The sequence below is a fragment of the Chlamydotis macqueenii genome, chromosome 12, assembly GCF_036417535.1.
Source record: "Chlamydotis macqueenii isolate bChlMac1 chromosome 12, bChlMac1.mat, whole genome shotgun sequence".
Lineage (NCBI taxonomy): Eukaryota > Metazoa > Chordata > Aves > Otidiformes > Otididae > Chlamydotis > Chlamydotis macqueenii.
In genome coordinates this window covers 8,521,359-8,549,195 of record NC_141567.1, presented here as the reverse complement: position 1 = coordinate 8,549,195, position 27,837 = coordinate 8,521,359, and the positions used below count along the sequence as shown (strand labels likewise).

General features: G+C 47.5%; 1 protein-coding gene across 1 annotated transcript in view; it reads right to left on the bottom strand.

The window, feature by feature from the left end:
• Positions 1–27,837, bottom strand: part of ACAN (aggrecan) — a 50,513-nt gene that overhangs the window by 2,430 nt on the left and 20,246 nt on the right. Inside the window, exons 2-17 of the mRNA XM_086757143.1 lie at positions 25,587–25,663; positions 24,666–25,037; positions 23,204–23,378; positions 22,516–22,643; positions 22,048–22,341; positions 19,780–20,292; positions 19,103–19,277; positions 18,551–18,678; positions 18,137–18,430; positions 17,774–17,974; positions 15,026–16,919; positions 13,179–14,785; positions 4,187–4,300; positions 1,330–1,488; positions 754–836; positions 270–414 (exon numbers count right to left, since the gene is read on the bottom strand). Of these exons, the coding sequence (XP_086613269.1) occupies positions 270–414; positions 754–836; positions 1,330–1,488; positions 4,187–4,300; positions 13,179–14,785; positions 15,026–16,919; positions 17,774–17,974; positions 18,137–18,430; positions 18,551–18,678; positions 19,103–19,277; positions 19,780–20,292; positions 22,048–22,341; positions 22,516–22,643; positions 23,204–23,378; positions 24,666–25,037; positions 25,587–25,656 (6,352 nt within the window). The 5' untranslated portion in view covers positions 25,657–25,663. The remainder of the gene's footprint in view (positions 1–269; positions 415–753; positions 837–1,329; positions 1,489–4,186; positions 4,301–13,178; positions 14,786–15,025; positions 16,920–17,773; positions 17,975–18,136; positions 18,431–18,550; positions 18,679–19,102; positions 19,278–19,779; positions 20,293–22,047; positions 22,342–22,515; positions 22,644–23,203; positions 23,379–24,665; positions 25,038–25,586; positions 25,664–27,837) is intronic.

Below are 27,837 nucleotides of genomic sequence, written 5' to 3'. Positions count from 1 at the left end.
CCTCTGTCCACAAAATTTGGGAGCAGGGCAATATGGAAATTCTGTGATGGGCCTTAAAATTAAGCACTGGTCTGCCTCAGGGCTCCATTCCTGCCTCCTAGAGAGGCAGTGAGAGCCACATTGCAACAGCCACTTGTGTCCATGAGAGGGCATGGAGCTGGTGAGTGGGAGTGATGGCTCTGCCTGGGGACACGAAACCCTGGCCCTGGTAGCCCCACAGCCACCGCCTGAGCTCCCCCATCCTTTCCAGCTTGGCGTGGGGTGCTGACCTGTTCCTTTCTTGCAGGTGAAAGGGAGGTGATAGTTGCAGGGGACGTCGTTCCATTCGCCTTGCTCATGCCAGATCATCACAACGCAGTCCTCACCGGCCGCGAAGAAGTTATCGGGTTGGTTGGGCCGCCAGTTCTCAAATTGCTGCCGAGAGAGGAAAGCCCTTTGCCTAAGGCTGAGCCCTCCCTGCTCCTACTCCCTCCTTCATCCCTGTTGCTGCCTCTCCCATGCATCTCACCAGCAGAGACCATGAGTTGCCAGCACTGCTACTACAGAAGTTATTTCTATCACCATGGTGCCCAGGAACTTAGCTGACCAGCTTTACTAGGGGCTTGGAAAGCCCTTCAAAGTTTAGGGCTGCCTCCACTCAATGCCCAACCCAAGCACTCATCACGTAGCTCATGGGGCTCTTCCCACCCAGTGGGAACCTCTTCCCTCCCACCGAAGGCTAATGCCTGTCCATGCTGTGGGCTGCCGGCTCACCAGGGAGTGCCCATCAGACCAGCGGAAGTCGTTCTCCACAGCTCTGTCGCTGAGGCCGATCCACTGGTAGTCCTGCGCATGGCCTAGAAGAGCCAGAAAGGGAGAGAAGATTGTGTCATGTTTCCCTTACACCTTATCAGGAGCGTATCTTTGCTATTTCAGCTGTCTCTGGCCCTGGAGCCTTTGGGTCATTCGGACCTTTGGTTCCTTCTCAATCACTGTCCCATGATGTCCTTTTTCCCCTCCACATCATGCTTGTCTGTCTCCCTCCTGACTCGATGTGGAGCCACCCACGCTGGCATGGGTCACTGCACTTGTTGCAGCAAGTGAACATCTTGAGAACAAGCCACATCAGCAATGTGGTGAGAGCAAAGATCTGTCCTAGCCAAGCCTGGCCTTCTGTGTTACAGCTGGACGATCCTTCCTCTCCCATGCAAGGGTGAGACCTCATTAGGAAATATCTAAACACTAGTGGAGGAAATTGTGATTTTTACATCATTTTGGATAAATCTGCCCATAGACTCAGAGTACAAAGGATGGATCCCTGCCCAGTCTCAGGCTGCCCTCAGCACTCACTGTTCACAAATTCTTGCTCCTCTGGGGTGATGATGCTGCTCAGGTGGGCTTGATGTTGTCGGCATCTGGTCTCTGCATCCATCCAAGTCTCCCTCTCTTCAAAGTGCCTGTAGCAGTGGCCCTGGAACTTGGTCCAGCCTTCCTCACAGTTTTCCAGATCTGAAATACACAAAGGAGGAATGAAAAGGAATTGGCGCATGGGTCTCGAAGCCTTCCAACTCAGCTCTTAGCAGCTCATGCTGTCATGGCATAGGACAACACATGATCGCTTCCATAAAAAGGAAATCCTGACACTGTTGTCTCTGTGAAATCCCAGGAAAAATGATCCGAAGGCATCCAAGACACACACAGAGAGGGGAGCCTGTGTTGACTGCCCTGTGTTTGCAGTAGTGTGACCAGTGGTAGTAGAAAACTTGAATGATACAAACTTATTCCTGAGCAATTCAATGTCCATGTCATGTTCCTGGACTCTGTTTTTGAGGAGCTGACCAAGCAAGAACTCCTCTCTTCCTACTTGTGCTGGCCTGTAGAGCTTTCCTGCTTTGGAAGGGAGCTCCAAAACCTGAATTCAGATGCCCAGAATCAACAGGTACGTGTTGAAAAGGAAAGAGAGGGGATAGCCCAGGTCGCATCGCTTGGTGTGGCTGTGGGGCTCTGGAGGAGAAGAGAGCCTACCAAGGTGGGAGAGAAAACATGGAGGCAGGAACTTACCATGGCAGAGAGAGAAAATGAAATCTCAAGGAAAAAGCTTGGAAGCTGCTAGAGAAGTACAAATTTTTTTCAACTTCTCAGAATATCTTTTACTGAAGAGCTGAACCCATTAATTAAAAAAATAAAACCGCAGATGAAGGAGAGCAGAAACAAATGGAAAAACCACTAGAAAAGACTTTCAGCAGCTCCTGTGCAATGCAACACCACAGATCTGCTCCATGTGACCGAAGGAAACAGAAAAAGAAATGTGTTTAACTCAATCGTTCAGATGCTTGATCTACCATCCTCTCTCAGACACTTGCTGCTCTTGGAGTAGTGGGATTTCATGAGTCCTCATGCCTCTCTCCCTTTCCAGTAATATTTTTCCATACTCAGTTTCTTTGTTCTGTTGTTAAACTTGGTAAGTCAAAGCATTTGTCACCTTCAGTCACACTAATTCCTCCTGATCCACCCTTCTGGTGTTCTTCCATCTCTTCCAGGAGATTGCAGACACTTCATAGATTTAGGAAGGGTTGGTAGTTCGTTGAGGCATCTAAAATGTTTTCTGCGTCTTCAACAGCTCAAATAGATTATCTGGAAGTAGCTGAAGCTCTAAGGATTCTTGATGTTTGCAGGCAGATTGCTTGCTCAAGGTGGGCAGAGAACATGCTCTGTCTTTTGAGATTTAAGAGCTTTTTCCAGCAGCTTGAATGTCACCCCTTGTCGTCACAGCCTGGGGATGGGACAGCACATGGCACAGAGCTTCAGCAGGACATTTCCTAGGAGAAAGGCCACTCTTTCCTACACAGCTGTTACTTATGGGAAAATATGTCAGCAATCATCTTGGAAAAGCTTGTTCCCTGGTAGGGACACTGTGGTTGTGACAAGAAAGACTGGTTGTGTGCGCAGACAGCAGAGCTCACCTACAGCATCCTGCTGTTCTTGGAGACCAATAGATGTTATAGAATGGAAGGTTTCCTCATGGGAATAATGAAGGTTTACGTTCACTACTGAATTCAGGGCACTGGTTTCCTCTTGCATCTCCCAGGCTACAGGCCCCGGGAATCACAGCCCATAAATCATACAAGAAAGGAAATGAAGTCTGGCTTGGAACAAACAAGGTCATAAGTGGCTGCAGGGTAGAAAGTCTCTTGTTCTGTTACAGGGATCTTCAACAACAGGTATCAGGGATGGGGAAATCAAAGGCTGACTAGGCTGCGTTAGGAAAGTGATGTTAAGACAGATGGTCCAATGATCCTGAGGTGCCTTCTTATGGTCTACTCCATATGTTCTTATCAGAAGCAGAAAGAGAGATGCATAGAAATTGTAGGAGAAAAGCCAATACATATCATCATTTCTCACGCCAAGGTGAAGAAGACACTGCAACCTTTTTCTTCTTTTGTTTGAGCAAGGCAGGAGAGCTTCCCCTCAGCTAAGCTGACAAAAGTTTGGACTTCCATCAGCTTTAAGAAAAAAAAACAACTCTTTTTTTTTTCTTTCCTTGTAGAAACAAAAAGAAGTATTAGTGCAGGTCAGAGTACCTAATTTTGATTGAAAAATAGGTCATGTCATGTTCTCTTGAAGATATACATTCCCTGCTGATTTTGCCACAGGAAGCTGAGTTGAAGAGATGACAAAAATGTCATGCTGTGTCAAATTGGTGGAGATTCCTGGAGTGAATGAGGCTTCTGTTGGCTGCATCTTCACAGAGAGAAACACAATCATTTTACATGGCTCAGTTGAAGCATCCTTCCATGAAATTCCAGTCTAGCAGAGAAAGTTTGCCTGGGGTGAAGATGTACTCAGATTTTCACTACTGTTACAGATGAACAGAAAGACCCTTGACCCAAAGAGACAGTGACTTCTGTTACAATCTGCGTGGAGCTTCATGAGAGAAACTTGAAAAAGAGAAAGCTGAAGAAGACACAAGAAGCTCCTGCTTAAGGATCTTAGAGGACACAGTGCTGTGATGAGCAAAGTTATCAAAATACATATGCAAAAGTCTCAAATCTTTTCCCTACTATATTTTACACTGCTGTTAGAGGTTAGCTCACTGAGATGAGGGCAGGACTGATGGAAGCATTTGGGATCAGCGTTTTTGGGGGGTAAGGTAGGAACTAGGTAGTGCAGCAGTTAGTAAGATTAGCTGAAGCCAGGTAGGCCGTACCGATCTCACATAGGTCCCCTCCGTAGCTGGGAAGGCATAAGCATTTGAAAGAGTCGATGCCATCAACGCAGGTAGCTCCGTTCAGACAGGGGCTTGAGTGGCATTCATCAATGTCTGCAAGAAAGCAAGGGCTTCCATTAGGGGTCTGGGCAGACAACTCCACCAACAGGAGAACTTGTTTCCTTGCTTGTTTAGGAGGGAACATCGGTTGTTTTGGCAGAACATGGGAGTTGCTAGGGTCTTACTTTAAAACATACTACCACTGCTGCTGCTGGAAGAATGAAGGCAAGAGACCCAACCCACCCTACAAAGAAGACATTTGTTCTCTGTCACTTGGTGGTTGAACACCACTCTGAAGATAAGCAAGCTCAGCAAGACGTATCCAATACATAGCATTCAGTGTCTTTGATAGTTGTGGTAACTCTTCTTTGTCTGCTGCCTCTGCCTGATGGCTCGAACATGCAAACTTGGGTCTGTGTCTATCAGCTATAGGCCTACAAGGAAGAGCCTGGAATTCCCATAAGTGATGGAAACATCCTGAAATAGATCTCTATCTCTCTGTCTCCTAACTGGCCTTCCTTCCAGTGCTCATTACTAGTTTCTTCCTAACCATAATTTAGGTGAAGTTCTGGGGCAAGGAATCTTCTCAGTGAAGATGAAGAAAATGCAGGGAAGAAAAGAATTGGGTTCAAAGGTGGTTCAGAGAACCTCAACCTCTTCCCTTTGAGGATCTCAGGCCTGGCTATGGGTGCTTCTTGCTTGGTGAAGAACACTGGAGTGCAGTGCCTTTTTCTCCAGACCTGTCCCCAGTATGCTCTTTCTTGCTTGTGATGGGGCTGGTAGAAGCTATAGATGTTTTCCAGCTGTAGATTCCCTCTTGGTGGAGGAAACAACAAACTACTCTTAGTTTCCCACCTAGAACAGCCCTTAAGATTCTTTCTGCTTTTCTGGATGTGAACAGAGAAGTTGATACGGGAAGGGTTTGGCTTCCAACTCTCCAGTGTTTCTCAACTTGCTAATTAGCACAATGCTACTGTTTGGTAGCACTTCCATCCTCTGTCATCTTGGGGCAGAAGAAAGGAAGCATAGATGTTGTGAAGAAGGCCACAGGTAACCAATTTGTCTCGATATTGTAAAATCTAGCCTGTGCTGAAAGTAAAAGCTCTTCTCCCAGTATCTCTCCTGATTGAGCCTTAATCCTACTTATTGAGCTTTAGAAGAAGAATCATTGAGAACTGAAAGATTTCAGAGACGTTCAACTCAGAAACAAGGAGGAAGACTAAGGAAGAAAATGGGAGCACATCCATGCAGGTTAGGTTAAGTGATGACTGGTTAGATCCTCATGCGAGACAATGTTTCTTTTTTTCACTCTCAGAAGAAATACAAGGCTTTGAAAGTGCTGATTAACACTCCATGCTCTTCTTGTGGATGAGAGGGGTTAGTGAGGAAACATTCAAAGATGACAAACGTTCTGGCTATGGAAATACCAGAGCAGAGCAGCGACTCCCCAGGATCTGTGCTCATCTTCTGATTGGGATATATTTGGTCGGATATTGTCTCCCTGCAGAACCATGGCCCAGCTGTTCGGTGTCTCCAGACACATGAGAACAGATGTGTGTAATACTCCATATGGCTGCTGGTCACTCAGTGGCCAATGTCTGATATGTCAACTGAAAGTTGACATGTTCTGTAACGTGCCTGAGTGACGGAGAAAATTCTCTCTGACCTTGGATGGTAAATCGGTTCGTGCTCTGGAACAGGAAGGTCGTCATCTTTGTTCTAGGCTGTATCACTGCGAGCAACGCAATTATTCCTCAGAAGGCTGATGAACCTCTTATTCCAGTTTTGCAGTTCTCTGAGAGAAAGAATTTATTTCTCTGGATTGGCCTTCTAAATACTCATGGTTGTTTTCTGGGTTTCTTTGTTCACTGCAGCATGAAAAGAATTGGAGATCCTGTTTCCATGACACTAATAAATACTTTCCAGAACAAAATCGGGGTCATGGGCCTAACAGAAGTGAAGAGTTGAACTTGGCTGGCTATTGCCTATTAGTCACACTTGGAGTTCCTAGAAGACAAAGAGCATAAACGAAAATGAGGTATCCTGAGGAATCATTACAATTCTAGAAGACCCTTGGGCTTCCCAACAGCAGTGACAGCAGAAGTTCGTGTTGATTGCAGCGGGTTTCAGCTGAACAAGTAAGGAAAGGCTCTCCTTTGTCCATTAGGCTCTGCGAATTGGAAAGCACGCTGCAGAAGTGGGAACAAAGCACATATGAGAGCTAAAGCAGAACATTTAGCAGGGAATAATGAGTCTTCAGCAGTCTTCGGCCTCATGGACTAATATTTGGCACGTTCAAGGTCTCTTCTGAGATGCAGGAGACCTGCTGTGAGTTGCCGTCCCTGGTCTTGAGAGAAGGGAGTGGGCATGCATGTGCGAAGTCATTGCCACAAATTTCCAGCTGGGAAATAACACTGGAACAGAATTTCCTTTTACAGATATTGCATATAATATGATTGCACATATTATATATGCTGTAAAAACAAATCTCTGCATGTAATATATATGTTACATATCTCTCCATACATATACATATATATTTTTATATATGACATATAGAGAAAGGGTGTGGGTAGTGTTGGAAAAACAGACAACAAATACAAGTGAGACACGGACAGGTGGTTGGTTTTGTTTCCTCCCCCCCAAAAGCATGCTGCAAATGGCTGGAGAGAAGATGTTTTAAACACATGATGATCGTAAATACCAAATTCCCCCTTCAGGCCATTGGGCTGTTGGGGCAGCGAGCCTGTCTCCATCTGGATGTAGAATCATGTCACCAAGCTGATATCAGGAAACTCAAATGTATCAGCTGGGCTGGAGGAAGCGTTGCTGAATCTGGTCCTCCCAGAAAATCTGGGTCTTGGAGGTTTTTTAGAAAAGTAAGTTCTAAATGGTAAAATTGGCAGCAACATTATCTGTGGAAACCCTGGTGAGTCGCTTTGTCTGTGTTTCTAGGATATTGCATCAAAACCACAGGATTTACAGCAGGTGAGAACTCCAGTAAAAAAAAAATCCCATCTATCATGCAACGCTTGGCTATTTCCTTCGTAACATTTTATATACCATAAATGTACCCACTTCCACAGAGTTCAGAGCTAGATGAGGTCAGTAAATCACTGTACACCTCTTCAGCCAGCTGAAAAGCCCGCGGCGCGCGAGGTGTGCCAGCTCCGCTCGGCATGGAGCGAGCCCCCACTTCCACAGCACCGGCTGCCAGCTACCTTGACACCCAAGGATCTTACGCAGACGCGAGCTATTTATTTGCTTCGGTGAGCCGTCATTCAAAAGTCAGCTTTGCTTTGAGGTGCAGCTCAAGTGCTTATCAACCGACAAGAAGACAAGACTACTGCTATTATTACCCAGCGCTAACAAAGGACAAGCGGTGCGGCATGGGATGCAGAACAGAGGCAGCCGTGGTTTTCAAGAGCTTTGGCTCTAAGATGAAGACAGGGTAGAAAATGCCTTGCTGTGCCAGGAACAGGAAGCCCATTTAGAACATATTATTAACTCACTTCTTGAAGATAATGCAAAATTAGCAGCTCTTTAGAAGATGATTTGTACTGCAGTTAATATCAGCCAGAAGTTGCAAAGATTATTCAAATCTATTGTCACAACGGTTTCTATTTTTTGCTACTAACAGGACCCAAGGTCTAACTTCTAGATTTTTTTAAAAATAAAACAATTAAAACAAAATATCCAATGTAAACAGGGCATCTGGAAGAAGTAAACTGTTGGCTGGAGAAAGCAAGGGGAGTTACATAGCTACAATGCAAACTCCGAATTTATTTCACCATTTTCTTCCTAAGCTTTCTCTTACGTTGCCAGATGCATTCTGTATTTAGTCAGAACTATTTTCTTTTAGTGCAGCTAAACACAACATAATTATTCTCCCAATGCTTTTGAAAACAACTTGGTGTACTAGATCATGGAAACTGGAAAGGGAGATCCTTTAGAAATGAAAGAGAAATAGATTGGTCCTGGTTTTGCTCAGAAGCCAAATGGCATGCAGAAGTGGGCACATAGTGTCAGTGGTGAGGAGAAAATGCTTTTAAAAGCCGTCATCCCAAGCTATGAAGACAATACTAGAAACAGCGCTAAGACTTTTTAAAACAATACAGTCTGTGCGTTTCTCCTGATGGCAGCCTGTGTGGAAGATGAGCAAGAATCAACCCCTTGAACTGAGCAAGAATCGACCCGCTAAACAAGGTCAGCTCCACGTACTAAGGAGAAGCAGTTTGTGAACAGAGAGGATGCTATCACCCAAACCCTGAACAAATGGCATAGTTTTACTGAAGCTGTGAGTAACCGGTTTAGAAGTATACCTTAGGATTTAAACTCTAATTTTTGTTCTGCAGAGAGGAAAAGGTAAGACTGAAAGGTAAGGCATTTTCAGGATGTCCAGCAGTCCCTGTTGTGTGTCTCGCTCTTTCTTTATAGTTCTCCTCGTAAACGCAATTATCCAAACAGGGACTCAGAGACCTGCTAGATAATTATCTTCTAGAGACGGAGGAAAAAAAAAATATTGAGTTACAAATTAAATTTGCTTTTCTGAGAGTCCTGGGATTTTTGAACTGTCGATCTAATAGCTCAAACAGCAAAGAAAAACATTGGAGCAATTGTAGGGTGACTCCTGCAAGAAAAGTGCAACAGGAGATGGGGAAAACAGTTCTCTCACATTTTAAGTAAAGTTCTAGCATCAAACATCACATAGCCAGCTAGTTACTTACGATGAGCAATTAAGTAATTATAATAATTAACTACAATAATTAATCCAAAGCCTCCATGCAGCAGAAGGGCAGACATTGTCACAGCCTTAAAAAGTTGTATTCACCTAGAAACCAGAAAGTTTCCAGGAGAACCTGCTGATGTGCTGGGACCTTTGATTTGTCCAACGCTTACATGGAAGGAGAGCTCAGGCAATCTGGACATCTCTGCACCCAAAATACTGTATGTAGAAATAAACAAATGTGTATAAAACACTGGTCCAGGACTGTAGGTTGCCTCTTCAGATAAAGGTTTTAATTAAGCTAATGAACTTCTGGTGCAAAATGGACACTATATTCAGGAGACATCCAATCATGTGGTACCTCCATCTCTTTCTTGAGGATGTACTCTCCATTCCATGTTAGGTGAAACATTATGAATCAGCTGAATGTTTTCTACACTTTTTTCTTCTGGGTTGATCTTCTCTGGACCAGCAAAATTCTATCCCTTGGGCTTCCAGGGCATGAAGAAGGAAACCCCATCAAGACCTTTCCTCATTTGAATTCTAACCTTCAGCTGTGCTGGCACCCTAGGCAGCAGAGTCCATGAACTAATTTCACCAGAGAGAAGCAAAACTTACCATAAATAGCTGCCATTTCAGCACATTTCTCCTTTTTCCCTCCTGACCTGAGTGAAGTTTTCAAGTCATCAACTGGTCAGAGTGCTCCAAACCACAGCCTTTCACTGAATTGCCAGCATGCTTTTTTCAGCTAATAATTATTTGTCTTCAAATGTTACCAGAAGCGAAAAGACCCGCTGAGCTGGCAAAACTGTGGATGAAGAAGCCAAGATTACGGATAATTCTTCAAGCTTGTGGGGTTCCTGTCCTCGCAGAGGAATCAAACTGCTGACTAAAGACATGGGCATGCGTAGCCTTCAATTTGGTTAAATACTAAAAAATACTGGCACTTCAAGTGTTAATCTTTGGTCTTCTTGTGCTTCTGGCTCTGGCTTTTAGGGAGAAGTAGAGGCTACAGCAGAGCAGAAAAATACTGTTCTTCTTGAATCATCCCACCAAAAAGGCTGCTGGATCTAACTGGAACTCTTCAAGGACAGGACAAGAGGGCAACAACCATATGTCTCCCTGCTCCTCCCTCCAAGCTCCTTTTGTAAATTGAACTGGCTTCACCTGTGCTTTGATGTTTGTAAAAAGTAATTGCACTTGATGGGCATCCATTACATCCCACAAACTCTGAGCATAGCACAAGGAACAGATACTGGAATGCATCTTTTTGCAAGAGCTAAATTTCAAGACTGGGAAGCTTCAGGTAAAAAGGCAGCTGCAGCATGGGAAAGATCATTTTGGGTTCCAGCCTACAGCTCTTCTTTCCACTTTCGCAATCCCCAGAGCACTGTAAAGAGTAACGACCCAAAAAAGGAAATCTCTGATTTTTTTCCTTTTTTTTTTTTTTTTTTTTGATTCTTTTGTCATCATTTTTCTCTAATTCTCTAGACGAAGTTTGCCTTGTTGCAGGGGTATTGCATATTCATGGTCCATACATTTTCTTGCCACCTGGATGAGCTTCCTTCAGACCCTGACCAGAACTGCATTTAACCCTATAGGGACACTATACTAAAGAAGCTTACAAGTAAAAGAGAAGTTTTGCCCTGGAATATTTTCCCTGGTGGGAGCACCAGCCACACACATATACTGAAGCTCATCTCTAGTCTATAAAGAGTCTGCAATTAAGCTTCATGCAGTCCTCACTTACCTCTCCCTGTCACCTGCTAAGAATCCCCAGCTGCTACATCCTAATCTCTGTGACTTGTAAATACACAACACGTTCGGATTTCAGATGATTTTTCAAGCTTCTTCACACATGAGCTGCTGAACACATGGTTTTCTTTCAAAATACTTCTCAAGAATGTTGGCTAACAAACGCTCTGAAGAATCTGGCAATCGCCTTGTGGGTAATTTATAAAAAGAAAAAGCAGTGAAATAAAGCCATACTTTGGGGCCAAATTTTTTTTTTTTAACTTTTCTTTTTTTTTTGCTGATCCTCACTGGCTAGTTTCCTTCCTTCCCCTCAACCATGCCTTCGCTGGCTTGTTTTTGTCTCCAGTCTTGGACGTGGCAGCGGACATGGCCCAAAAGCAGAGCCCATTCGGTGTGCAAGGAGGGCGTTGGGTGCGTAACTCCTGCAGCACCCTGCCAAGCCCCTGACTCAGTGCCAGGCTGGACCAGTGTTCTGGGAACAACCCCGCTGACCTGCCCTCACCCGCTCCTCCAGCATCTGCTGTGCAGCTGCTCAGCAGAGGCAGATGGGACCTCAAATGTGTTATGAGCTGGGCTGAACAAAGGTTTGTGATTACCTGCTTTCTCCGAGGGAGAGAAGTGACGCGGAGGGAAGTGCAGTGACTCATTCGAAACACTTTGGGGATGGAAATGATGTTAGAAACCAGGCTGAGCTTCACAAAGCCCTGCACTTACAGACCCTTACTGAGTCCAGAGCTACCTGTGCTGAATGGTGTAAATTAACCAAAAAGAAGCAGTTCAGGAGGTAAAATGGGGAGAGAGTGGAATTAATATTACTTTAGCTAGAAGGAACTGAGCAAATCTCTTTGCACATACATTTTACACCGTAGTTAAGTAACATATCCTACATGAACAAGCAGCCTGTTGAGAACAGAGCATATGCAAGACCTTCATATGGCAGCACAAGCATTGGTGGCTTTGAAATGGGGCCTGTCCCAGGGAGATGGCTTCTAATTGCAGCAAAGTGAAACCAAGTCGTGGCCAGGGATGTCGTGGGACATTCTGTGTTACCGGGACTGGGCTCCAACCTTGGCCAAGAAGCAGCCACCAGCAAGAACAACGATGCCCCCATCTCATTTTCTTCTCACTGCAATGTGAACACTGCTTGGGGGATGCTTGTCAGAAAGCTAGCAGAGTGTTTTCACCATAAATGGTTACTCAGATTTAAATATTGGGTCTGTTTATACTTGGAAGCAAGAGGTCCTACCAAAGACAGAGCACTAAAATGCCAAGAAGGGGCAGGGTGGAAGGAAGGGCATTTATCAGTGGAGCTGACAAAAGGTAACGATGCTCTGAGCATCGTCTCACGCGTTTAGCCTGCTCTAGCTGCAGAGAGCAGCAGAAGATGCAGACCAGAGGGCGATCACGCTCTGTGCCAAAGGGACTGGAGCTGTTTGTCTGATGCAAACACTGCACTCAGTACAGAGGATGCTGAGAGCAGAGATTTTTGTCCCTGCCTGGCTTGCTTTGCCTCTTACCCCTCGGCACTGCGAAGCTGCTGATTGCCAGCCTCCTGTTCTGGAGCAAGTGCTGTGAAACACTCGGGGATACAGGCAGCAAGTCAACGCATGATGGAAAGAGAAACAAAACAGGACGGAGACTTGCAGCCCATCTTATCCAACCCCTCAGCTGCAGCCAGTAGCCAGCGTGGAAGTCTCTGGTGGGTGGAGCGTCTTTGCTCTTGTTTCCACATGAGAAGAAAAAAAAGTTGTTTTCTCTAGATTATAGCAGTGGCTAAGAGCAATTTCAGAGGGGACATGAATACCCTAGTGCCTGTCCCAGCTCTGTCAGACCCAGGCACCTGGTCACAGCAGCTCTCAATGACCATGCACAGAACACTCTTTTTCAAGCCCCCTCCTCTGGCAGCGCAGAGGGGAGAGCTCGCCTATGTTCCAGCGATCACTCATGTACCCCGGGGGGCATGGGCAGACGATGCCTCCATCATGTTCCTGGCAGATGCCAGCTCCACTGGGCTGCTCATCACAGCTGGGGTGCAGCCGCATCCTCCAGGACCAGCAATTCAGAGGAGCAACTGATGCCTACTGCTGTGGTGCGGTGGGGGAAGGCCAGATATGCATCTCCTGGTGCTTCCTTTGAACTGGTCCTCTCCTGCTCTTCCCAGGGGCATGTAATTGCCATGGGCAGACAGGAGGGAGGTCCTAGAGGCTTCTGGGATGCAGTTACAGTGGATGGATAATTGCATTACCTGCCCAAATACAGACTATCTTTTGTTAAGAGAGAAGCTATTGAACACGACCTGTGAAAAACCCCACTTGTTTATGGCTTCCCACCACAATAACATTCTGTTCAAGTCTGCTTCTGTGTTAATATTATCTGCTGTAGAAGAAGCAGAGAACATTAACCTTCCCTCCCATAGCGCATTCCCTCCTGTACAGGAAGAAGATGTGGTACCTTCTGCGGTGGGTCCTAATGCATCTATTGCTTCTTGCGAGACTTGAGGCAGGGCAGCAGTAGCAGTGGCCAGCAGATGGGGATTGTCTAGAACAGCAGCTGTCTCCGCCTCTTGTCCTGACACCACGGGAGGGGAGGGCGCTATTTCCAGCTGAGCCTCTTCAGGGTGCCTGTATCCCTGCGTTGGTCCAACATCTGGAGTACTGGTACTAATTACAACGTCTGGGGCAGAGATTTCCCCAGAAACACCTGTGATCAAGTGTGTCACAACTCCAGATGTGGCACCAGGAGTTTCCTTCTCCTCAGGAGCTCCAGAGGGCTCACCACTGGCCAAAGACGTGGCAGCTGTTTCGATGTTAGCAGCAGGCAATGCGGATGTTTCTCCACTGGTTTCATGGACTGTGGATGTGTCTATACTAATCTCAGGAAATGCAGATATTTCACCCCGGGCTTCTTGACTTGTGGATGTTTCTATTCTAATTTCAGGAAACGCAGAGGTTTCCCCACTTACTTCTTGAACTGTGGATGTTTCTGTGCTGATTTCGGGATAGGCAGACGTTTCACCTCGGGCTTCTTGACTTGTTGGTGTTTCTATGCTAATCTCAGGTAATGCAGATGTTTCCCCACTGATTTCATGGACTGTAGAAGTTTCTATGCTGATTTCAGGATAGGCAGATGTTTCACCCCTGGCTTCTTGACTTGTGGATGTTTCTATTCTAATTTCAGGAAATGCAGATGCTTCTCCACTGATTTCGTGGACCGTTGAAGTTTCTATGCTAATTTCAGGAAATGCAGATGTTTCTCCACTGGTTTCATGGACTGTGGATGTTTCTATGCTAATTTCGGGATAACCAGATGTTTCACCCCTGGCTTCTTGATTTGTGGATGTTTCTATTCTGATTTCAGGAAATGCAGAACTTTCCCCACTAATTTCATGGACTGTGGAAGTTTCTATGCTGATTTCAGGAAATGCAGATGTTTCCCCACTTACTTCTTGAACTGTGGATGTTTCTATGGTAATTTCAGGATAGCCAGATGTTTCACCTCTGGCTTCTTGATTTGTGGATGTTTCTATTCTAATTTCAGGAAATGCAGAACTTTCCCCACTAATTTCATGGACTGTGGATGTTTCTATGCTAATTTCAGGAAATGCAGATGTTTCTCCACTGTTTTCATGGACTGTTGAAGCTTCTATGGTAATTTCAGGATAGCCAGATGTTTCACCCCTGGCCTCCTGACTTGTGAATGTTTCTATTCTAATTTCAGGAAATGCAGACGTTTCCCCACTGATGTCTTGAATGGTGGAGGTTTCTATTCTAATTTCAGGAAATGCAGAGGTTTCCCCACTTACTTCTTGTATTGTGGATGTGTCTGTGCTACTTTCAGGAAACACAGAGGTTTCCCCACTTACTTCTTGAACTGTGGATGTTTCTATGATAATTTCAGGATAGCCAGATGTTTCACCCCTGGCTTCTTGACTTGTGGATGTTTCTGTGATAATTTCAGGAAATGCAGATGTTTCCCCACTGATTTCTTGAATTGTTGATGTTTCTATGCTAAATTCAGGAAATGCAGATGTGTCCCCACTGATTTCATGAATTGTGGATGTTTCTGCACTAGTTTCAGAAAATGCAGATGTTTCCCCACTGATTTCTTGAATTGTTGATGTTTCTATGCTAAATTCAGGAAATGCTGATGTTTCCCCACTGATTTCATGCATTGTGGATGTTTCTGCACTAGTTTCAGAAAATGCAGATGTTTCCCCACTGATTTCATGCATCGTGGATGTTTCTGCACTAGTTTCAGGAAATGCAGATGTTTCCCCGCTGATTTCTTGAATTGTGGATGTTTCTATACCAGTTTCAGGAAAAGTAGATGTTTCCCCACTGATTTCGTAAGCTGTTGATGTTCCTGTATCAATTTCTGGCAATGCAGATGTTTCTCCGCTTAGTTCACCAGATGCAGAGGCCTCACCACTTGGCCCAAAACTGTAGGGAAATGTGACGGCTGTTTCCCCACCCAGTTCCTGTGATACTGTTGGTCTGGTCACAACTTCTACTAAGTCAGAAGTGACTAAAGTGACTTCTGGAAGCCCTGAGGCCTCCCCACTAATATCAGTCACTGCTGAAGATTGTCCACTTAGATCTGTGGCTCCAGAAATATCTCCACTGATGTATGGGATTCCAGATGGCTCTCCACTGAAGTCTCCTATCCCTGAAGGAAACCCACTAGTCTCCACGGCTCCAGACCCTTCTCCAGATAGTCCTCTGTCTCCAGAAGGAAATCCACTGATTTCTATCATCCCAGATGGCCCTTCTCCCACCTCTTGTGCAACTGGTGTCTGTGTTACAACTTCCACCAAAGTGGTATCCACAAGAGAGACTGTGGGAAAACCAGAGGCGAGTCCACTTTCCTCTCCAGACAGTAGGCCACTGGTGACATCAACTCCAGAGACTTCTCCGCTGCTGTCAATCACTCCACTTGGATGTCCGCTCATCTCAAGCACTCCAGAAGCACTCCCACCAAAGTCTACATGCCCAGAAGGCTCACCACTGATGTCTAAACTCCCAGATACCATGCTTGATGCATCTTCTCCTCCTGAAGGCAATCCACTGATTTCCAAAATCTCTTTTGCTTCTGCTCCTGTAGTTGAGGAGGTTGTTGTCACTTCCTCTAAACTGACATCTACAAAGGTAATGCCTGAGGCCTCACCGCTTCCATCAATACCAGAAGTAAGGCCACTTAGATCCACCAAGCCACTGACCTCATGTGTTCCAGATGGTTCTCCACTGACGTCTAGTCCTGAGGGCAACTCACTGAGCTCAGGCCCTCCGGAGAGCTCCCCGCTGAGCTCGGGCACCCCAGAAGGCTCCCCGCTGAGCTCAGGCCCTCCGGAGGGCTCCCCACTGAGCTCGGGCACCCCAGAAGGCTCCCCACTGAGCTCGGGCACCCCAGAAGGCTCCCCGCTGAGCTCAGGCCCTCCGGAGGGCTCCCCGCTGAGCTCGGGCACCCCAGAAGGCTCCCCGCTGAGCTCAGGCTCTCCAGAGGGCTCCCCGCTGAGCTCAGCTCCTGAGGGTAACCCTCGGGGTCCTCCACTGGTGTCCCACTCAGCAGACGGGAAGCCTGACAGATCTCCTTCACCGCTGACTCCAATGGATCCTTTTCCCTCCTCTCGCCGTTCTGGTGCTGTTGTTACAACTTCCACCAATGTGGTATCCACAAGAGAGACGGTAGGAAAACCAGAAGTGAGTCCACTTTCCTCTCCAGATGACACGGCGCTGACAAGCTCAGTGCCAGAGATTTCTCCACTAAATCCAGAAGGCAGCCCACTGCTTTCCACCCCAGATGGCATCCCACTAATTTCTGGTATCCTTGAAGTAGACACCGATACGTCTTCCTCTGCAGAAGGTAAGCCACTGATGTCAACAATGCCAGAAGGCACTCCACTTAGGTCCCCTGAAGGTAGCCCACTTTCTCCAGGTAGAAAGCCACTGGAATGCAGGTCTACTGATGGTAATCCACTTTCTCCAATCCCTGAGTGTTCTCCACTAAGTTCCAAAACTCCAGAAGTTGGTTCTCCGCTTGTATCTGGGACTCCAGATACCCATCCAGATGCCGAAGATTCACCACTGACTAGATGCTCTCCAGATTCAGTCACCTCCCCTGACACTTCGCTGATGGAGACATCGGTACTGGTTTCCTCTGGTATTACGGTAGCTGGAGGAAAAGCAGATGGACTCACTGGAAAAGAAAGAGCAAACAAAGAGAGTGATATAGAAAAATTGCTTACTAAATTGTTTTAAATAAGCTATTAACAGTTTCCTGATTGACTTCACTTCCAAATGGATACCTTTGGGATAAATGCACAAAGTCCTGTGTGCTTGCAGAAATAATTTGGTTCCTTTGAATTAATGAACATTACATCTTAAACAACTATAAATTAAATATCTCTGGGAAACTGACAGAACGTGTAATCTCCTGACATGGGACGACGGCAACAGCGACACCAATTCCCAGGTGCCAAAACCAAGCTACAGCTCCCTTGGAGATAACCCATGGAAGAGAAATTTGGATGCTGCTTTGACCACACTGCAGCTCCGTCCTCCTTAAGAGGCATGGCCTGAGACCTGTTTCTAGCCTGCTTTCCCTATCCCAGATATGCAACAACATATTTTTGCCCAGAGAAGTCATGGATGCCCCATCCCTGGAAGTGTTCAAGGCCAGGCTGGATGCAGCTTTGAGTGACCTGGTCTGGTGGAAGATGTCCCTGCCCAGGGCAGGGGGGTTGGAACTAGGTGATCTTTAAGGTCCCTTCCAACCCAAACCATTCTATAATTCTATGATTCTGTGACTTTTAAGGTGCTTTGGCAATGCTGTGCGTGCTTGTAATTTAGTTCAGTCCTAGACAAAAGTTCAATAATGTACATGTGTAGCTCCTCCTGTGTGCTTAGCTTCAGACTTTGCTAATACAGCGATAGTAATCTAGACTTAGAGGTAGTCCCCTTCAGCAAGGACACAGCCCATATATTCTGGGAGTGTTCCAACCCTACAACACCAGCCATCGCGACCCAGGAGATGGGGAAGCTCAGACCCACCTGAGAGCAGCGACACGTCGGTTGGAAAGACCTCTGTCCCCCAGCCCCAGGCTGTCTGATTCTCAGGTTGAGTAGCGAACTCTGTCTCCACGGTCACCTCCTCCCCGGAGGGTACCCCCTCCACTCCAGGGATCACTTGGGTTGCAAGTACATCTTCTTCAAAGAATGAGGTGACCCCCTCCTCCTCCACAGGTGGCAGAGCTGGAACAAAAAGGTATCAGAAGGAGTTTCCAAAAGTTCACAGTCCAAGATGCCGGTGAAGTGCCTTGCCCAAACCGGCAACCCAATGTGCCTAACCTCCCTTGTGAAATCCCTTTCCCCAAGGAGACAAGTCTACACGCCCTGCAAGGGGAGTGAGGGTACCTCTGAAGCAGAAGGCGTGATGCCGGGACAGTGGGTCAGGAAAGCCTGTCTGGTTGTGGTGCTGGTAGACGGTTCTCACACCAGGGGCATCCCCACCGCAGGCGGGACGGGGGCTCACGATAGGATAGCGGAGGCTTCCATCAGCTAACCAGCCAGCGTAGCATCTGTCCAGGCCCTGCTTCCAGGCAGCGTGGAGTTGGCCAACAGAGGCCAGAGTGGCGTTTTGGCTCTCACAGTACTGCTGAGCTTCTGGGAAGGTGAACTGCTCTGGCTGGGTTGCGAAGAACACCTCACCTGAGGGATGGGAGAGAATACAGGTGTAAGTCCTGCATCCCACCCACGCACACGCAGATGTGGAGGTGTGAAGCATGTTTTTGCTCCACAGCCGTGCCCAGAGGCAAGGGAAGAACCTACCCTTGAGCCTGTCGATGTAGCAGTACACATCGTAGGTCTCTGAGGCTGGGCGCATGCCGTATGACCGCACTCCCGGAGAGCTCTCTTTGTCTCCTACGCAGTTACTTCGGGGATTCACAATGGGATACCTACCGAAAGAAGAAGAGAGGAGGTTACCCAAGGTCAGCCTTAGGTACCCTGGACTGAAGAACCTCAGTGTACTTGGGTGCAGGACACGAACACTTCACTGTTAGAGGTGCTCAGAGCCCGGAGTGTGACTGGGAAACAAGTCCGTTTACAGCCTGGGGCAATGGATACAAACTTCCCTCCACTTTTCCTACATGTCAGGGCAGCTCACCGCTGTAGGATGTTTACACAGGTTAGGAAATGGGTAGGACAGGTTGAGAAGAACAGGTTTATTGGCCACTAGATACCATGGCCTGGAGACAGCCTTGGGTCAGGAAAGGTTTAGATGCCAAATAGCAGAACAGCGGGACAGATCAGAGTAAAGCATCAGTTTCAGGGCTGAATCATCATTTTCAGATGTATCTTCCCCAAGTCAATATAATTTACCTGACTGTTTGGTCCCGCAGCCAGCCGGCATCACACTGTTCAAAGCCAGCCTCGTAGGCAGCCTGGAGCTGTTCAGGGGTGGCAATAACTGCGTTGTTCTCCAGGCACGCCTGCTGGGCTTGGACGAAGGAGAAGGCATATCTGCTGGTGGCAGCGCGGTAGTGAAACACCACACCTGAGGGAAGAGAAGCTGTGGTGAGACAGCAGATATGGGGCCTTCCCTCCACCGAGATGAGTAACCAGAAGTGGTCTTCCCAACAGCAGTGCAAGGACCAGTGCCTGTCAAACCCGCTTTGATGGAGAAGCCTCATTCATTGAGCTCCACTGCCATTGAGGGTGATGTTCTGGGGGTCTCTTTAGCCCTCCTCTAGAATCTTCCTACCTTGACTTTCCCCTCCCCTGGAGCCAGATGCACATGGGAATGCAGAGTATGACCACTGCAGCTTCAAGCATCAGCCAGCTGAGCCCTTTTCAGCATGTGATGGGGTGGCCCACAGCCTCCTCCTCACCGCTCCTATCCTACCGCAGTGGAAGCACTCAGCCTGTCCCTGACCCCAACCAGGCCTGCCCACCTCCAGGGAACCCTTGGTAGGGGCAGAAGCTCAGGCTGTTTTCAGCTGAATGGTTACCTCTACGAGAAATTGACCTTCAGGCTTCTCAGAGTCCTGGTGACTTACCTGTGGGGGAGATGGGCTGCTCAGGGAGGAGACCGACACCGGGGGCTGCTGTCACTCGCACAAGCTGATCTTCCACTGTGAACACTGAGGCAGACTCTGGTCCTGGTGTGGCAGTCACCCCCACGACCTCTTCGACAGAGCTCACCTCTGCCATTACAGTGGTGATGCCAGTGCCTAAGGCTATGGTGGTGACCTCTTCAGGTACAGACCACACCCCTGTGACTTCCCCCCTGGTCACGTTCTCCTCCTCTGGGGCTGTTGTCTCTACTGTGACACCGGTGGCAAAGAGATCGGGCAGGACAGTGAAGCCCTCGTACAGCTCAGTGGCAACGGGTGTGATCTCAATGGGCTCCAGCGTGGCGATGCTGCCGCGGGCCTCCTCCTCCGTGGCGTTGCGTGGCAGAGGCAGCTCCACTTCGGTCTGGGTGACGGTCTGGATGGTGAAAGCACTGCCCAGCTCACTTTCCTTCTCATCGATGAACTCCCCTGGGACCAGAGCCTCCATGTCGTCCCCTACATCAGGAGACAAAGCAGCGGTCAGAGAGGAGATGCTCAGTCTAGCAAGGTGCACTGCACGGGTGCTGCCTCAGAGAAGAAGCTGGGTATTTGCTGGCTTGGAAAGGAGCAGGGAAACCATGACAGTCTGGGAAAATAAATGGTTTTCTTTCCTCCACTATGACTCTTTGCAGCACCTCAGCAAGGACAGCGTGTCCATGAGCTACAGGCAACGGGCCACCGCATGCTCCACAGCCAATAAACCAGAGGGGACTTTCCCTGCCCTCCTTCCCGGGAACACCTTGCCCATATCCAAGACTGCACTGACCTCTAGTGCCTGCTGCAAGGAATTTAAGGTGGCCGGAGGGAAGTAGGGGAGTTTGAGTAACCTCCACAGCAAGTCTGAACCGTGGGAGAAAGGCAACTGGATTTTACACTCAGTGCATGAAGTCTCACTAGGATCACTGCCTCTTTCTGCTCTGGCCAGGCGAGAACTTGAGAGCTCATCACATATAATTACACTAACCCCATCACCAGGACAGCCAAGGAGGTCACTTATACCAATATATTCAAACAACTGCCATCTTTCCCCTCCCAAATCACTTTTCTGCTGGAGTCACATCCCTTGGGTGCAGGAGAAGGTGTGTGACATGCCACTGAGCAGGTCAGCCTACAGCAAGGATGGCAGTTTAAAGAGCAGCATAAAACAGAACTGGGCAGCTGAGGGAGGCATGGGAGATCTTGGATATGCAGCAAGGCAGGTTTCAGCTGGGGAGGGAGAGATAATGAGATACTGTCAGACTTTTCCCCTAGTACTTCTTTCCCTGCTCTATTTATTTCCAATTCCGTTTTCCTGCTAGTTCATTTTAGCCGGTGCCTCTCAGACCTCAAGAGACTCAGAGAATTAAATAGAGATGCTCAGACAAGGGTTCGCTGTACTCAGCAGTTTCAGATGTTTGCCCTGAGATAACCTGAAGGCTGTGGCTTGGTGGACCGGTCTTTAGCTTGGCCATGTAGCTGGATACCTCTGAGGGCTCTGGGAGGTTTTACAGGGCCTCCTGACACACTGACTGTGCACGCATCTGGGCACCACAGATCTGTATCAAAGGGGTTTCAAAACATATTTTAAAATATCGTTGTTATTTTTTTTAAAGTTGGCAATCCTATTTGCGTGTTAGCCTCTGGTTGCCCTGAATAGACCATATAGCACTGTGCTTTGCCTCCTTCTTGCTGCAGGGAGAAGCATGCAGTTAGAAGAAAGGGGAAGTAGCTGGGATGGGCTCAACTTCCTAGGTGCGATTTTGCCCCATTTCTGCTTGCCAGAGGCTGCTGCCATCTCTGATCTCTCCCAGTGTGGAAACTCAGGCATGTGTCTGTACCACATCACAGCCCTACACACACCTTCATGGTCAGATCTGTTCTCTTTTTTCTTCTCTTTCGTCTCTAGCATTCAGTCTTCTACATAAAGCACCTGAGCTCAGCTCCAAGTCTCCCGGAGAGCTACCAAAGCTGGAAGGTGTGGGAGGACTGGAGAAAAAGTGGCTGTATAAGCCCACCTCCTCAGAGTCCTCCTGTACAGGGTAGACATCTTGGCACTTTCTGGACTCTGCTTCCTACCTGAACATGAAAGAGGGACTAAGTCCTTTGCCAAATCTTCTTTTCCCAGTTTTTTTTTTTTTTTTAAATAAAGAAGACATTAGCTCTGGCCAGGGAGCTCCTGCTTGCTGATGTATAGAGACACATTGCTTAGTCCCACAGCCCTGGTGCACTCACCGCTATAGCAGATGGCGTCGTAGCGAGAGTCGGGGTGAGGGTACCCAGTTTGGTTGACGTACAGGTACACTGTCCGCACGCCCACCAGGTTTCCTCCGCAGTTGGGACGTGCTCTGGAAATGGGGTAGCGGACGCTGCGATCGGCCAGCCAGCCTGCGCTGCACACGTCCATGCCATCCTTCCAGGCCAAGTATAGCTCTCCTGTGGTGGCCAAACGGGCTCCCAAACTGCGGCATTTGTCAAAAGCTTCTTGGAAGGTGAACTTCTCGGGGGCGGTGGCATAGAAGACTTTACCTGCAATCACACCAGCCATTAGCACAGGAATTAGCTGCAGAATTTAATCCCAATTACCTTTCTTTCCCATTTGCACTCCTGAGAATCTGGATAAGATGAAAAATCCTGTGTATTACAGCTGAACAGCAATCCCAGCTGCTTCTGCCCCAAATGACAATAAAAGCCCCAAATCACCTTGCATTTGCTCTGCATAGCAGTAAACATCATAGGTTTCATCTGGCTCGCGGACACCGTAGGTCCTCACTCCTGGAAATTCATCCTTGTCGCCATAGCAGCGCTCCCGGGGCCAGTGGATGGGGTACCTGGGGGAGAGAGGGTGCGTGAGGAGAGGGCGGGTGGGACCCTGGCAGCTGCAGGGAGGCTGGGAGGGAGTAGCTGAGCACGGCACAGTTGGATGCTTTGTGGGTTTTCCTGGGTTGTGGGGAAGGGGAAGGATGATCTACAGTCCTGCCCTCCCTCTGATGGTCCTGAGCACAGCAGGTCCCTGCAAGCACCAGCTGAAAACATCAGGCCAAGGTGTCTCCCCAGCCAGGGATGCAGAGCTCAGTGGGGGTGAGCCACACTTGTGCCTCTTGGCGTAGCACCTGCTTTGTTCAGGGAGGATGAAGGATCAGGACGAAGCCATTGTCCACTCAGCTATCACCACCAGCTGAGGAGGACAGTGGTCACTCTGCTTTCCTACTGTAGATTCTCCCCCGGCAGCAAACAGCTTGCAATCCCCCACATCTCTCTGCACCCCAGCAATGACAACAGCTGCTATTTAGCAACCGTTTCTCAACTATTTTCAATCGGGGGCTTCATTCCAGAAGCACTTCCCTAATGACCCTGCTGTGGCTTTCTGTTCCCTGCCACCGTTCCTTACCTGACAGTCTGATCAGCCAGCCAGCCAGCGTCACACTGCTCGTACCCATCCTCGTAGGCAGCCTGCAGCTGCTCGGGGGTGGCAATGACAGCGCTGTTCTGGATACAGGCCTGCTTTGCTTTCTCGAAGTTCAAGGTATACCTTGTGGAGATTGCTCTGTAGTGGAATACGACGCCTGGAAAACACAATGGCCATCACTCACACATCTGCTAGAGAGGAACCAGCTCCTTCCCTTCCAAACAAGTTAGGGATTCAAAGAACAGATGCTACATGGAAACAATGCAGGATTTATGCTGATTGTCTGTATTTGAGCATTTCAAGCCAAAGGTCACTTGATGGGCTCCTTCCACGGGACCTTGTGGAGCACACTGGTGACATAGGACAGTGACTGCTCTCCCAAGGTGCTGTAACAAAGCAATGGTGTGTTAAAAGTTGGTACCTGAACATAGCATGAACAGTGGGAAGACACCCATTGCCCAGAGCTATATCACCATCAGGAGGACTCAATACTTTCCTGACACAGCTCTGTGCAGCTTTTTAAATGCACGGTTCAGAAATCAGCCAGTGGGGCAGAGCAGGGACCGTGCTGCTGTGCGGGTTTGAAAGCTCCCACCTCCCAAGGTCCTGCTCAGCACCAAGGGCGCAGAGCGTCAGTCACTGTACAAACATCCAGGAAACAATAACAAGAGACAAATACACTTAAATCTCCAGATCTGCTGCAAACATATCTAAGCTGTATTTTTTTGGTGAATGGGGATCCTTATAAAGGATGGCTCTGGTCTGCCAAAAGCGGGCTTTAAGTTAAGTGGAAAATTCACCAGCAGGCAATGAAGAGGCTCCCAGCTTCCACTCTCAGATGCGTACTCTAGTGCATGTGAGCACCAGAGACCTGACGATTAACTGGTGTAGTGGAAGCTGCCTCCCTATCCTACACTGAAAGCGAAAACCATGATAAAGATAAGGATTGTAGGAAACTTTCGTTATTTTACCCACGTATTACTACAATGGTCTTTGTGAGATGATGGGGAAAGTTTTTCCAGAGCAGACCGACTCTCCAGCTGAGGGCATCACATCTCCTAAAATGTTTGGAAGAACTAAAAGGTCTTAGAATGGCCCTGTTTGTTCCAGCTTCACCCCTCTGAGCAATAGCCCAGTACCACCTCCTGCCAAGGATGTCGTCTTGCCGTGTCTGTAACTCACGTTCTGCCAGAAGAGTAATTTTATTGCCATATATTCTACCATGAGTCATTTTACTGGGTTGTTTAGTCTGGTCCTAGCCTGCTGAAATAAATGCCTGGTCCATGGCTTTTACTCAGTCACCCATTGCGTTATCTGTGATGTGACCAAAAGGGTTTATGCCTACGGGGAGAGCGGTACCTCCTCTGCCCATGTATTTCTTCCTCCCTTCTGCCCAGGCCAGGCAGCAAGATCTAGATAGGAAAGAGCAAGGGCAGGGTCTCACCTTTCACTAAGACCTCTATCGTGTCTTGTCTGTCCTCAATCCCGTACATCACTTCACAGCGATAAATCCCAGTGTGGTTGGATCTCAGCGCCTTGATTTCCAAGGTGGCATCGGTGGGGATGGCGGGGTAATTGGGCAAAGAGATTGCCTCCCTGTACTCGGTGTTGAGACGGATTTTCCCACCGGTGGCCACTAGCAAGACGACTTCGGTCCCGTTTGAGAGTTTGCTCCATTTGATTCGTGGGGTCAGCAGAGCACTGGTGTCCTGTTCCTCTGGGATGTTGAAGTAACAGGGGATGTTCAGGGAGCTTCCCAGGACAACACGCAGGGGAGACTGCTCAGGTATCTTCACTTCTAGACCATCACTACTGTCTGTCAGTTCCCAAACAAAGAAATGGTTACATTAATAATGCATTTAACCTAAAATATCCAGTGTTTCTGTATGCTCCAATGCCTATATCTGCTGTGTACATCTGTACCCACATATTCAGACATACACTTTTTGGTATAGTCTGCTGAAAATAACTTGCAAAAGGGAAGTTGCAACTGTGACCCTTGCACCATGGTTGATTTCGGAATTTGGACCAGTGCTGGATGTGGGAATGAAGAGAATGAAGGGCTCTACTGCAGTGTAGCTGCTGCCCGTGATACAAGATCACGCCTGATAGGGCTTAAGAAAAGGGAATGCTGAAATTCCATTGGTTTCGCCATAATCTGCCTTTGCCTGAAGCTATCTCCCTGGGTCCCCAAGCACGGGAGTAGTGAGAGGCTATGGCATAGCAGCTGGCCAAATAGAGAAGCCCTGCGTGTACACAGAGCAGATCTTGGGTACACTTATTTCTGGCAGCAGCCCGTGCTTGGGGATGGGACCAGAGCGCAGCGCATCGCTCAGTCACGCTTTCCCGCACCCGGGGCACGTACCTGAGAGCTCCACAGAGACGGTTGCGGTGATGACTCGCAAACACACAAACACTAATAGTAAAGTGGTCATAGTTTACCTGCAAGAGACAACACAGGGAGAAAGGATTTATGACAACTGTATGTTCACAGGGAGCAGAGTGCTGTGGATGCTGGTGCCAGGCAGCGTGATGCTTTCAGCCGCCCCTTAAGCCTCCTACATGTGGCTGGCAGTGAAAGCCAGTCCTTGGGGAAGGACGCTGTCTCAAAATGCCTCTTGCTTCAGGAAATGAGTCCGTGAGAAAAATAAATATGATGTTCTGCTGTGTACAACAGACTGAAGTGTTATCGTAAATCAGTCATTATACTGCTCTCCCATTCTCTCTCTTGTGATTCAATCTTCCCTGTGGAGCAGAAAGATGATTTTCCAACAGATCTTCACACTTATGATGTATTTACTCAAGAGGGACCATCCACTAAGCCTTTGCCTCAGAATAGGAGCTGCCCCTCACCAGCATCCTCAATTCAAGCCAGCACTGACTCTCAGGTGAGATGACGGGATGCATTTTGTACACCTTGAAGTGCTCTGAGGGGAAGTCTGCCCTCTACACGGTGGAAAAGCCAAAGGTTATAATGCTTTGGTCTGATACTCTTGCGTTGACAGCATACACAGCCTTAACTGCAAATAGATCCTGAGCTGATACAAGAAATCCACAGGATAAAATTCTGGGCATCTTAACTCTAAAAATATCCTCTTGGGATTGCTCAATTAGTCAGAGCAACCTGCTACTTCTGAAAGCTTTGGGAAAGGAAAGGATCATCTTCCTGACATTGAATGGCAGAAGCAATATAAGGAGGCCAACTGAGTTAATCCTAACTGGATTATCATCCAGTATAATGTCATAGGATTTTGAATAGCTGTAAATGCTCAAGTTAGTTTTAATATTTCAAATAAAAAACATGTCCTCTGTCAACACAGCATCATTTGGTGTCACATTTCAGCACTGACTCAGAAGGAAGGACCACACCTGCTGAATCACTGCTGTTTCCTTTGAGGTCACCTGTCCAAATATTGTCTGTTTAACTCCTGTGATCTAGAAAGATCCCAGCTAACTTCAGCTGACAGGGAACATTCTGAGTATCTGCCTATCCACCTTGCAGAAAAGTCCATTAAATATCCTCACTGGCAGAAGAAAAGGCCAAAAATAAACCTCAGTCAGCATTAGCCTTTCACTTACAAAAAAATTGACCTCCTAGAATTCATTCATTTCAACCTGACACTCCACAAAATCTTATCTTTGTGAAATCTTCAGGGAATACAGACACCTATACTGGCAGAAAATAGGACAGGACAGGGCTGGAACACATCGACAGAGAAGCATAGAGGCTTGAGTTTGCATCTGTAGGGGTGAACATGATCAAATGGATGTATCTGAATTTCTGTTGGGCCTGGGAATAAAATTTCAGGCAAGTGACAACCTCAAGGGGGAAATCATGGAGCAGTGTGTTTGTTTGGGTGTCTCTCTCATTAGGAATGATATCTGCATAAGCAATATATTATGAACCTCTACTGCAGAGTGATGGTTGACTTCACCCTTTCCCTCTCCTGATGGCCAGTACCAAGTCAACCACCATGCTGCAAAAGAGGCAGAAGCGTTTGGCAGTCAGTAGCTGGACGATGGCAGAGCAATGTGCCCATAGGATGGGTTGCGGGGGGCCATAGGATGGGCCGTGGCGGGCAATGAAGTATCTTCTGCTCATCAGTAAGCAAGGAGAATTGGAAACACCATCTGCTATGTATAAACAGTCTGAAATCAGCTTGGCTAAACAGCCGTACCCAAGAGTCCTTAAAGAGCCGGCTGAGTAAATTGCTGGCCCACTGATGTTCATTTATAATATGTGCTGGAGCACTGGGGCAGGTCCTGAATATTGAACACTGTGCCAATAGTCAGGCAAGATACACAAGGATGAGCCTCATAAATACACGTTAGTTTGATTGACATAAATTCCAGGCATTATAATGGAAAATCTGATACAGACTTCAACTCATTATGCACCGAAGAATAGGCATAATATTAATCTTAGTTGAGGCACTTGTATATAAAACAGGTGCTTCCAAACTTGATTTTATTAGTTGGCATGATTCTAAGTTTGTCTGATAAAGCTGCCTGCATGGTTGTAACACAATGTAATTAGATTTTGATAAGGTTTGACTTTCACAGGGTGCCATGAGATGAAGATATGTACTGTCAGTGGTACATACATTAAGATGGCT